This window comes from Tinamus guttatus, unplaced genomic scaffold, assembly GCF_059628265.1.
Source record: "Tinamus guttatus ecotype Peru unplaced genomic scaffold, ASM5962826v1 Tinamus_guttatus_pri_ptg000667l, whole genome shotgun sequence".
Taxonomy (NCBI): Eukaryota; Metazoa; Chordata; class Aves; order Tinamiformes; family Tinamidae; genus Tinamus; species Tinamus guttatus.
The window spans coordinates 114,535-126,837 of NW_028289201.1; the positions used below are offsets into that span (position 1 = coordinate 114,535).

General features: G+C 49.2%; 2 protein-coding genes across 2 annotated transcripts; one reads left to right on the forward strand and one right to left on the reverse strand.

Moving 5' to 3' along the window:
- Window positions 1–3,654: 3,654 nt before the first annotated feature.
- Window positions 3,655–4,644, forward strand: LOC148591935 (olfactory receptor 6F1-like). The gene has a single exon (XM_088536426.1). It carries the CDS (start codon window positions 3,655–3,657, stop codon window positions 4,642–4,644), a length of 990 nt encoding a protein of 329 aa, XP_088392552.1.
- A 4,933-nt stretch (window positions 4,645–9,577) lies between these two features.
- LOC148591936 (olfactory receptor 14A16-like) lies at window positions 9,578–10,492 on the reverse strand. The gene has a single exon (XM_088536427.1). The coding sequence runs from the start codon at window positions 10,490–10,492 to the stop codon at window positions 9,578–9,580; it is 915 nt and encodes a 304-aa protein (XP_088392553.1).
- Window positions 10,493–12,303: the final 1,811 nt, after the last annotated feature.

The window sequence follows — 12,303 nt, forward strand, 5'->3', positions numbered from 1 at the left end:
TAGACTGCTGTAACGCGAATAAAGTGATTTCTGCTAGACTCATACTGAAGCCTTCAGGAGCCATGTCTGGCTTCCCGCAGCCTGCACAGCAGGGCCATGGGGCTGTGTGCAGGGCACCAGGGATGGGAGCCACAGGGCTCCTCACTGCTCCCCTGCAAAAGGGAAATTGCAAGGGCAGCTCTCCCCATGCTGCCCCACAAGCTCTTGTCCCTGCTCCAGACACACTAGGGTACAGGGTGAAGACCAGAAGGTCCCTCAGGCAAAGCTGTGCCAGCCTCGGGGAGCTGCCCTGAGCACCGGGACGTGCAGAGCGTTCTCCTTGTAGAGCCCTGTCCTGCTGGGAGGGTCGCACGGGCACCCAGGGAATGGCCTGTGCCTGTCTGACGTCAGTGTGGGGCTTCTGTATGGGAGGTGAACACAACAGCCACTGCACTGCAGCAGCATCATTCATGACCCCTCGCTGCAGCCCCCACTACTCTTCACCCCTGTCCCTACTGATCGCCACTACCTCCACATTGCCCTGTCTCCTGTCCCCACACTGTTAGGACCAACAGTGCAGCAGGAGCTGGCACAGCCCTACAGACACTGCCTGAAAATGAGCTGGAGGCTGCTTGTTCAAAGAGAAGGGAACAGTGATGCAAATCCAAGTGACTAATGGTTACCAGTGATGTTCTTCAGAACTGGAAGCCAATGTTGGTTGTCATTATGAATGGTTTAGATGAGGAGATGAAGCGTACTCTGATCCAGCTCATGGACAAAGCCAAACTGAGATGAGTGGTTGACATTCTGGAGGACAGGGCTGCTAAGCAGAGGGACAGCAACAGGCCACAGCTCATATGGGCTGATGGAAACACGGGGAATTCTCACAAGTCTTGTAGCTGCAATGAAATAACCCCATGTAGGAGGACAAGGTGGGGCTGAGTGGATAGAGAGAAGCTCTGTAGCGAAAGACGTGGTGGGGCCTGGTGGACAATAACTTGCCAAGAGGTCAGTGGGGTACTGAAGTATCCTGATGGCCTTAACCAAAGAGGAGCAAAATAAAGAAAAGGCAGAAATGGCCTAAGAAAGAACAGTATGATCAATGTCCTAGGTGCTGAAAACATCTTAAAACAGCCAGAAAAACATGGTATTAATGCCAGGTGGCAGGTGACTGGAGGCAGAGGTACCTAGACTTCCTCAAGGGTGAGAGCATTATGATACTTTTAGTGGTAGAACATGCTTTTGCAAGTCTTTTTGGTTAAAGCAGTAGGACTCATACTCAAATACACCAAAAAGGTAGAAAAAAAGACTCTCCAAAACCCCCAAAGCTTACCATTGGCTGTGGAATGAAGTCTAAGTTTGATTTGAAGGAGAAAATCATCTGTGATTCAGTCCTAATTCAGGACTATAGAGTACCTGATGTCTTCTTCACTGTCTGGGTGGCAGTGACCCTTCTGAGGTGCCAAGGATCCCAAAGCCTGAGCCATTGGGCTGGATATGTTCTCTGATTGCTCATGACATGGGCTTGTGACACACACCACTGAGTCAAATAAATTTCTGTGGGAGAGGTGGAGGAAGAAAGTAGAAATGAATCAAAAGAAAGGAATGTAGGCCAGGATTCCCACCAGTACACATCTCCAAATATAAGTGGATTTTAGACTCTCTGGCAAGATCCTTTCTTCAGTAATCAGCAGCACCTGGGAAGGATTCTTTTCCTGATGCTTCTCATGGAGCGGAGGGCAGCTGCATTGGAGAGGTCCCTTCCAGACAAGGTAGATTTTCTGGGCACTCAAACAAGGATTTCAGTCTGGGAATGTAAAGGCCTTGGCAGACTCACATCAGGGCTGATTATCTGAGCACAGGACAAAGTGGCTTTGTCATGAGGCACATCTCCTCCACCATGGAAATGCCCCCAGAAGCTGATCCCATGACATCTGGCCTGAACAAGACTTACAGTATTTCTCTGCATTTTTCCCCTGTACCTGAACTTTCTTTTTAGCTCCTCAGCATTGGGATGAAATCTCAGTTGCTGTGAGAGCAGAGAAGACACCAGGGCCACCCAGTCCCGCTGCTATCCTCAGAATTTCAATCTGGAGAACTAAACCAGGTCCTCAAAGTACTTCCTGCAGCTGTCTGGATTTGCAAATGTGGGACCTGGACCTTTCTGTTCCTCCCACCTCTGATTCATGAAGGCTACAGTGATGCAAGTGACTGGGCTTGAGCTTTTGCTCACATAATTACAGCTCACATAATGCTCACATAATGGTTGCATTTCAGAAAATCTTCCAGATAAACCCAGTCCAGAGATTCCCCTGTGGCAGACTGGAAGCAGGGAGGAAGAAAGGACAATTGGGACCCAGGACTAAGCTGAGCTCCAGTCTAAAGCACCAATACAAATATGGGGTATTGCCCAATACTGAGCTTCCCATTTTACCCTCAGTGTAAGAGCCACCTGTTATGCTCTGACACGTGGTCTGGGGGGCAGACAACAGAGTCTGTGGAGAACCTTTATTTCTCTGCTTCAAACCCATCATCTCCTTCTACTCCCTGCCCTTGCATTTTTGAGGCATCTCATTTGTGGAGCCTTCTGCTTCTTTCCTTTGTATGCCTAAAACTATATGCAGAGGTGGAAAAGAAAAATGTCTGTATTTATTCCTTATGTTTTCCTTGGGCTTTCTTCTGTTGGGCGTAGTCTTTGGATTGGAAAAGAAATTAGCTACTAGATCAATTGAGAGGTTTGAGACTGAACTAGTGAGTTTCTTCATCTTCATTAGAGGTGTCTGTGAGCAGCTGGTCTCCGTACTCATTTGAGGCTCCACATGGATTCAACAGGGACAGAGAGCTCTAGAGACTGGGTCCTCTCACACGGATATCAGCAGGTGAAAGAAGTGTTGCCAGTCTCTGCCAGACTCTTCTCTCTCTTGGCATTGACAGTATGGGAGCATGCCAGCTTGCCCAAATAGAAGTGCCTGACTTTTATACATCTAAGATATAACCCTACTCAGTATTTTGTTGTTGTTCCAGATGTTTCCTAGGGCAGTAATCAAAAGGACAGACTTCAAGCTCTTCAAAATGGTAAGACTTCCACCTTACCCTAAAGGGAAAGCAAGTAATTTAGGTCAGGACACTGAATAACAACATTTTTCCCAATGTTTCTGGAGAAATGGAGAGGAAGAAGTTGTGGAAGAAAGTAAGGAATTACAAAAGAGATGCCAGATATTAGCTTGTTTGGAAATTAACAGCCATACATATGTTCCAAGTCAAAATAGGCAAGTACTGAAAGGCAGGAGGGAAAACTTTCAAAATGTTTATCTACATGGGTGATCTGATATCTTCAGAGAATAGAATTTTTGCTGGGAGATGAGTTGGACTTTTGAAACACGAGTGTGTTCCCATCACATCTGTGATGGGAATTTTCTAAGCATGGCATGAAATAGTTTACAAACTCTATAGGCACTTGAGAAGGAATCCTTTGTGAGTGGCTGGAAGGGTAGAAAGAAGACAGTAAAATCTCTGGGGACCGTATAAGTGAAATGTGAAGCAGAGGACTCAGAGTGTGATGAATCGCTGAGGGGAATATTTCTGTCTGTGGTACATAGGAAGCAAGAAGGGAGCAAAGAAGGAAGGAGAAACCCTTCTGTCAGACTGTGACATTCTTGTGCTTGTTTCTTCTTCATGCTCCTGTCTCATCAGGATACACTGAAATTGGGCATGGGAGCAGGAAATGAAACTGCAGTTGCTGAGTTCATCCTGGAGGGTTTCTCAGGGCTTCATCAGAGACTACAGCTGTTTCTTTTCTTGCTCCTTCTACTCATATATCTGACAACAGTCATGGGAAATACAGCAGTCATTTTTCTCTTCCATGTGGATCACCGACTGCAAACCCCCATGTATTTTTTCATCAGTAATCTGGCATTCCTGGAAACCTGGTTTACATCCACCACAACCATTAAATTGTTGGTGATTCTGAGCTCTGGGAGGAGAACAATCTCATTAAGCAGCTGCTTTGCCCAGTCCTATTTCTATTTTGCCCTGGGCAGTATAGAGTTTGTTCTCCTTGTTGTCATGTCTTTCGACCGCTCCGTTGCTATCTGCCAACCTTTGCATTACGCTGCCATCATGAAGCAGCAGCTCTGCACCCACCTGGTTGTTGCTGTGTGGGTCACAGGCTTCATCGTCTCAGCTAACCGCCTGGTTCTGCTCTCAAAGCTTATTTTCTGTGGCCCCAACAAGATCCACCCCTTCTTTTGTGACAACTCCCCCTTATTCAAACTGTCCTGCTCTGACACCAGGTGGCTTTGGAAAGCAGACTCTATTTTGATTTCATTTGTAGTGCTGGGTTCCTTATGTTTAACCTCGGTGTCCTACATGTGCATCTTCCTCTGTATTCTGAATGTGCCATCAGCATCTGGGAGGAAGAAAGCTTTTGCTACATGTTCTTCCCATCTCACCAGCTTAGCCGTCGTGTATGGAAGTTGCCTTGTTCTCTATGCTCGGCCCCCAGAAGATGCTTCCTTACAGACCAACGGAATTGTAGCTTTGCTGAACACTGTCCTGTACCCATTCCTAAATCCCTTTATCTACAGTCTCAGAAACAAGACTGTGAAACTGGTCCTGAAGGAAGCCATTGGTCGAGCAAAGCTTTTTCTTTTTCCCCAGTCATGATGCTTTTCTGTACCATATATTATATCACACACATATATGTGTTGCTTTAAATACAGGTGCCTCAGGAGATTTTTGTTCTTCTGAACATAATTGATTATGGTAGCGACAGCAAGGAAGGTGTATTGTGAATCTTGTTACAGGGGATTATTATAAACAAAATCTTTAAATATACTTTAAATATATATATATTAATAAAATGTTGAACTGAATACGTCTTTGGATTGAAACACAGACTGCTCGTCTGTGCTGACTAGCATGCTGGCACAAGCAAGTTTTCATAAGTCATCTATTGAAATTCAGCTGAAACCTCTGGGGACAATGTCCAAGGACTGTTGAGGAAAGCTCCAAACACTTTATCAGCCTGAATAGCAGGATGATAGTTTTCTGAGCATGAAAACTAAGCACAGATATGGCAGCGCGTTCAAATTCATTGGATTCAAATCCATAAAACAGTTCTCAGTTTCATTGCTGTGTTGGAAGGTGGCCTCCCTGATTTGCCACTGATGGCATGCAGACAATAGCTCTATTTATTCATTCGGGAGGGAGATTTCTTTAAAATTTCTGCTTTTGCAGCATACTGTCAGCATGTTCACCGTTGGAAGCCCTGCTTTATCTCCATCGATGACTCTATGCACTCTTCTGAAGAAAATGTATTTTCTTTTGATTAATTAGACATTTTCTACCACCTCTTTCTTTGGTGAAGGAGTCTTCCATGCTCTTGAGCAGCTTGGCTGTCTTAACTCTGGGCTGGGTCCTTCTGCCCCACAGTGAAGGCTTTGGTGGCCTTGGGTCTTCCCATCTGGGCCCCCAGCTTCACTGGCAGTGTGCGGTGGGGCTGTGCAGGCAAACCGCAGGCTCTGGCTTGGGGTAAACATAACTGAAGAGGCCCTGAGGAACTAGTGGGCATAAGAAACCATTGGACATTGCAGGGAGCAGAAGATGACCCTGCCAAGCTACCGACTGCACTGTAAGGGGGGGCTGGATTTCAGTGGTGCTTAAAGGAGCATTATATGAGAAAAGGACAAGATGGGAGGCTTATCTGATAGGTGACAAAGCCGGAGAAAGGGAAGGATCAAGCTGGATCATGGAAGAAAAAGCACGGGGAAATAGAGGCAGAGGAAATAAAATGGACCAGTTGTGTATAAGCAAATTGTTGGCCAGTACACCTGTACAGCCAAGCCATGTGCCTGGTCACTGTAGTCTATCCTATTGCCTTATTAAGTTAATAATTAATAATTGAAGTCCTAGCTATTTTCTGGGTGAGCATGCCTGTTGTTCTTCATGAGTGAAGACGGGGGTTCGGGGGCTTGCAGATGTCGAGGCAACCACCTTAATAGCAACCTCCATGCGAGAGTGCGTATGAGACCTCCTGCAAGCCTTGAGTCTGAGTAGCTGCTGAGCAAGAGCAGGACCAGGCTGTTCGTATCGTTTGTGGTTATGAGCGCTGCTAGTCGCTCTGTGCTGCCCGTAAAGCTGCTCTGCCCCTGCCCGAGTTGACTTTTGGCGATCGACCATGACCGTACAGAGTGTGTGCAGCCTCCTGGAAGCACATGGCCAGTCTTGCTGCTGGCAGGACAAAGGAACAAAAAACCGCAGCAGTGTCCTATCTAGCAAACCAGGAAGGAGGAATCCTCTTTATTCAAAACTCCACTAGAATCCACGTTCTTTAGCAGTGCAGTCCTTGAAGGTGCTGCAAACACTTGTTAACATCCCACATCTCCACCACCTTCTACCTCATAGAGGCTCAGGCCTTGGGGTTGCAGCATGAAGGACCAGCTTTGGCACATGTGTTTCTAATTCCCTACTGTTATTTTTAGCAAAATACAACAGAGATTTTAGAAGTGTTTGGATCATTGATCCCCTAGAGTCATGGAGAGCTGTTTTTGATCTACCCTCCATTTCAGAACCCTCCACAGAAAGCAGTCAATGTAGTCAATCTAAATAGCAGGGACAACAAACACTGCTTTATTAGTGGTCCATGAACAGCACAATCATGCTGAGAATCACACCGTTATTTGAGGCTCTGTTACACTTTGCTACTATATACATCTTCATTATGTCCTAGAGTAAAAGTAAAAAAATAAAATAAATAAAAAAGAGAGGCAAACGAGAGAGAGAGAGAATCTAGGGTTTATTTAAGCAAAATAACTATGACAAATACCTCATGACCACTTTCTTCTTTTACACAACAAGCATTACTCTCATGGTACGGATGGCAGGAAGGTCTGAGTTTTGCCAGACATGGCACAACCATCTCCACTGCTGCATTAGCACCATTTCTGCCTGCTGCGGGGCTGTGTAGACAACACCAGCACAAGTGCAAGGTGCCTGAACTGTGAGTGGGGGCTGCCCAGAGCCTCGAGTCGCAGCGCTGGGAGCTGCAGCATCGGGACCCGCTTCCCCGGAATGCTCCCCACACACACCTTCCTATTTCGGACCCGCACACGGACTCTCTGTTCCAAGGTGGCTCTTCATGGTCACGCTGGTGTCATTAGCTAATGAGCAGCCCCTCTCACCCCCAGGCAGTTCCTGAGACACTGTCCCCTGTGTTCCGAGCACCCCCTGTGCCGGCCCTCAGCACTCCGTGTCCTCTGAAGAAAGGCCAAAAGGCTGCAGAAGGAGCAGGACATGGGGATGGGGCCATGGGGTGGTGATGAGGGAGCAGGCATGGCGTGGAGGGTTGTGGGCAAGGGGACAATGATGAGGAGACACCCATAGTGCCAGAGATGAGGGGCTATAGCTCGGAGTGAAGATGTGGAGCGAGGACCCGGTGATGCAGAAGAGGACAAGGCCTTAGGGCATCAGCTGAAGGGCTGCCCATGGGACTGGGGTTGGGGACCAGTGTGAAGTGGCAGTGAGACGGCCATGCTGTGGGCTGGGGTCCCCATGCAAGGGTGGTCCCCATCTCAGTGCCACTCTGGCCAGTGCCATTGCAGCTGCTGCGGTGCCCAGATCTGTGCACGGCGGCCGATGGGGTGGCACTGAGCCTGTGCCAGGCACAGCTGGGCCATGAACAGCAGGTCCTGTGCTGGCTGGCTCTGCATGGCCTGCTTGTCCTCTCCAAAAAACTCACTACAGTGAGTGGGTGCTCTCTGACAATGACTGTGTCTGGAACCCTTCCAGCCCCAGTGCTCGGAGGAACACACTGTGTGTCTCCCTGCAGGCGAGGAAGATGCTGGGAGCTGGTCCCTGATGTGGTGCAGCGGCTGCAGGATGCTGATATTGAGATGGCACCAAGGCCCTGGTGGTGCTGCACCACGCTGACCCATGGCAGAACGGCCACATCAGTGTGCACTGCCCACTGCAAGGATCTCAGTGTTTATTAGTTATTTCTCTAAAATATTTTTCCATCTAACCCCTGCATGCTTCTGCTGATCACTTTGCAATGTAACAACCTCAGTGAAGATAGAAGTGAAACATCAAGACAGTAGAGTTGGGGGGATATATTATTTCAGTGATAGACAAGAAGAAAAAAGTGTGATATAAGCATATATAATTTATTTGAAATAATTCTCAATCATGGAAGACTCCTTCAGCAAAGAAAGAGGTAGCAGAAAATGTCTAATTAATCAAAAGAAAATACATTTTCTTCAGAAGAGTGCATAGAGTCATTGATGGAGATAAAGCAGGGCTTCCAATGGTGAACACGCTGACAGTATGCTGCAAAAGCGGAAATTTTAAAGAAATCTTCCTTCCAAGTGAATAAATAAAGCTATTGTCCACATGCCAACAGTGGCAAATCAGGGAGGCCGTCTTCTTCTCAGCAATGAAACTGAGAAGCGTTTTATGGCTTTGAATCCAGTGAATTTGAACCCATTGTCATGTCTGAGCTTAGTTTTCGTGCTTAGCATCTTCTGTTATTCAGGGTGATAAAGTGTTTGGAGCTTGCTTGCTGCTCAAGAGTAGGAGCAGCAGGGTCTTCTTGGGCTTCCAATGCACAGTGAGCTTCCAGTGCTTGTGGATCTGTGGCTAAGGAGTGAGAAACCATGGAGTTGCAGAGAAGTTGCTGTGGGAAGGGACCCCTGGAGTTTTCCAGTCCAACCTCCTACACAAAGCAGGGCTGGCTGGAGCCCTCCAGTGTTGTCTGGCCATTTCTGGACTCTGCCTGACCCCAGTTCCAATCCACAAACCTGCTCTGCTCCTCTTGTCTGGGCACTGGAGGATGGCATCTTCTCCCGGTAGATCCCTGCACTGCTGGCCCTGCCTGCATCCTGGGCATTATAAGCTCACAACCATGTGGCTGATCTTGCCTCTTCATGCCTATAGGACTCTGCATGCAGCCTTCCTGGGCAGGCTGCCTGAATCTGAAGCTCTCCTCACACCTCTAAACCGTCTGTCAGGAAAGTTTCTGCTCTGTACATATGGACACCTTTTGCACCTACGGCCTTCTCTGGGACTTGCTCATTCCCAGCTTCCCTTGTCACGACTTTCCAGACTATAGGGAGGGCCATGTCCTAGCTGGAGATGGGAAGTCATCTCTGCAGAATGGTGACAAGACCAGCTCAGGACCCAGCTCAACTATGTCCACAGCATCAGTCAGGGCAAGCGCAAGGGCAGAAGGTCCCTGACAAGAGATAGGAGACCCTGCATTGAGGCCAATCACTCTATCCCCTTTGCTCTTGTGCCCAGCAGATACCCTCCCGGTCTGCCTGCAGTCCCTCTGCCCACCCTGCTGCCCAGGGCAGCATGAGACCCCTGGGCCTGCAGTCCCTCCAGCAACTTCTGCTTGTCAGGGTGGGAAAGAGATTCAGTTGGAATTGAACATACCTAAGCCACATTCAAATGAGAGATTCCTCAGAACAAGCGGCATGAACCAGAACATGTATTTTCCTTTACAGGAATGTAACAGAATGAAAGTAAGAAATAAATAAATGAACAACACATATCCTTGATGCTAAATCCCCTGGGACAGATATTATTTTTGATGTTAGATTCATTGGATGAGTTTCCTCAGTGCCTCCTTGAGCTCCTTGTTCCTCATGCTGTAGATGAGAGGGTTCACTGCTGGAGGCAACACTGAGTACAGAACAGCCAGCACCAGATCCAGTGATGGGGAGGGGATGGAGGGGGGCTTCAGGTAGGCAAACATGCCTGTGCTGACAAACAGGGAGACCACGGCCAGGTGCGGGAGGCACATGGAAAAGGCTTTGTGCTGGCCCTGCTCAGAGGGGATCCTCAGTACAACTATGAAAATCTGCACATAGGAGACCACAATGAAAACAAAACAGCCAAAGGCTAAACAGACACTAACCCCAAGAAGACCAACTTCGCTGATGTTGGAGCCTGAACAGGAGAGCCTGAGGATCTGGGGGATCTCACAGAAGAACTGCTCCACCACATTGCCTTGGCAAAGGGGTAGGGAAAATGTGTCCCCACTGTGCAGGAGAGCGTAGAGAAACCCACAGCCCCAGGCAGCTGCTGCCATTTTGACACAAGCTCTGCGGTCCAGGAGAGTCCCATAGTGCAGGGGTCTGCAGATGGCAACATAACGGTCATAGGCCATGACTGTGAGGAGAGAAATCTCTGCTGAAACTAAAAAAAGGAAGAAAAAGACCTGCCCAACACATCCCAAGTATGAGATGGTCCTGGTGTCCCACAGGGAATTGGTCATGGATTTGGGGACAGTGGTGGAGATGCAGCCAAGGTCGAGCAGGGAGAGGTTGAGGAGGAAGAAGTACATGGGGGTGTGGAGGCGGTGGTCGCAGGCTACGGCTGTGATGATGAGGCCGTTGGCCAGGAGGGCAGCCAGGTAGATGCCCAGGAAGAGCGAGAAGTGCAAGAGCTGCAGCTCCCTCCTGTCTGAGAATCCCAGGAGGAGGAACTCTTTGAGGGAGCTGCTGTTGGACATTTAATCTTGATTCAGCGCATTCTCCAATGAGGAAAAAGCATCAACAAGTTAAAGTTAGAACAAGCTTCTCTGAATAAAATCCATTCCACTCCTCATGGTACCCCCACATGGGTCCTTTCCTTTACCTTGTCCCGCTCCCTTTCTTGACCTCTGGTTTGTGCTGGGTGAGTGTGCTCTGCCTCTCTGCCTGCCTCCAGGGCAGTCAGTCCTGCTCTACTGGGGCGTGTAAACGGAGGTGTCAAATTGACTCATGCATTTGCAGGGGACACCTGGGGATGGGTACTGTGACCTGAGTGAACGGGATTTGGTGAAGTGAAGGGAAGTGGGAATATTCTCCACTTACTATTGTGACAGAGAGAGAGAGGGAGAGAGGGAGAGGGAGAGAGGCCACACTCATGACAGCTCTGTTTGAGAGGGAAGATCACTGGGAGGGATTAATCTAACCCCCCTTCCAGTCTGCTCTCTTCAACAGAGGTGTCTGGACCTGAATCAGTCACCACTGTTCCCACTCCAGCAAGGGAGAGGAACAGTGCAGTGAAGGCAGGGGCTGAACTGACCCCTTCTGGGCATCTCATTTCCACTAAGACGGACCCCATCCTCACATCACCTAAATGTCTTCACTGTTGCTTGAGGGAATGCAGTGGGAGAGGGAAGTTACTGCCTGAACTGCAGCTGAATTCCCCTCCTTAGCTCCAGAGAGCAAAACCAGATCAGCACAGACAGGTGAAGGAATGAAAAGCAACAGGATGAACCTTCTGGCAAGGGAAAGCAAGGAGCAGCAGACAGAGGAGCACTGAGGAAAGCATTCAGCTCCCCCAGCTGTGCACGCCACCCCCCAGACAGTGACATCTGAGGACAGTCCCTCTCAGTCCCCTGTCCTGCACTGGGAAAGGACCAGGCTGCAGGAGAGACACAGCCCCTCTTCTACCAAGGAGGGGGCTCGTGGCCAGGACTCCATGGCCTTGAGGGGTGGGAGAGGAGACACGGGGCTTTGCTTAGAGGAAGAAGTCTGCATTGTAGGGACTGACTGGGTTGATCCAAATCCCACCTCTCATAGCAATTATAGTTCCCTCCCATTTGCTGATTGTATCTCCACTGCTGGAGCTTTTCCTGCTGGCAGCTCTTCCTCTGCCCCATGTCTTCTCCCTGTCAGTGTCACAGACACTGTCCCATCCTCTGGACACTCACTCTGCTCTGCAGCAGCCCAGGGACATCTCTGTGTTTGCAGGTGGGGAGGAGAAGGTCAGCCAGACCCTGGTGAGGCCAGAGAAGGTGATGCTGGTGCTGTCTGCAGTCAGGGAGGGGTAAGGGACTTGCTGAGGTTCCCCACAGATCTCTCCATTTAAGGGACTGGGAGTCTCAGTCTCCTGCCCCAACCCGGCATCTCCTTTCCATACACCCCTGGCCCTTTACAAACAGGACGAAAATGAAAACAGACTCCAGAAAGCTCCTTGTCTTTAACATTAACACTGCCTTGACTGTCCTCTTGGAAAGGCTCCTTCAGAAAATGAGCCTGCCCTGATGGGGGTCTCTCCTCCCACCCAGAGCATCTCCCTGCAGCACCGTGAGGCTTTCCTGGGGCAGGCTGAGTGCCGACCCTCGCAGGGGGCAGAGTCACTGCCCCGGGCACGCAGCACCCTGGGGCACTGGGACACGGCTCTGTATTACAGCCCATGAGCACCTGGGTGCATCCAGGGAGAAGGCAGTTGTGATGCCCTGTCCCTCTGAACGTGCGGCTGGGAATCCCTGCTCTAAAGCAACCCCCTAATTCAAACAGGAGAGGCTGGGAGAGACACCGTGACACATCCTAT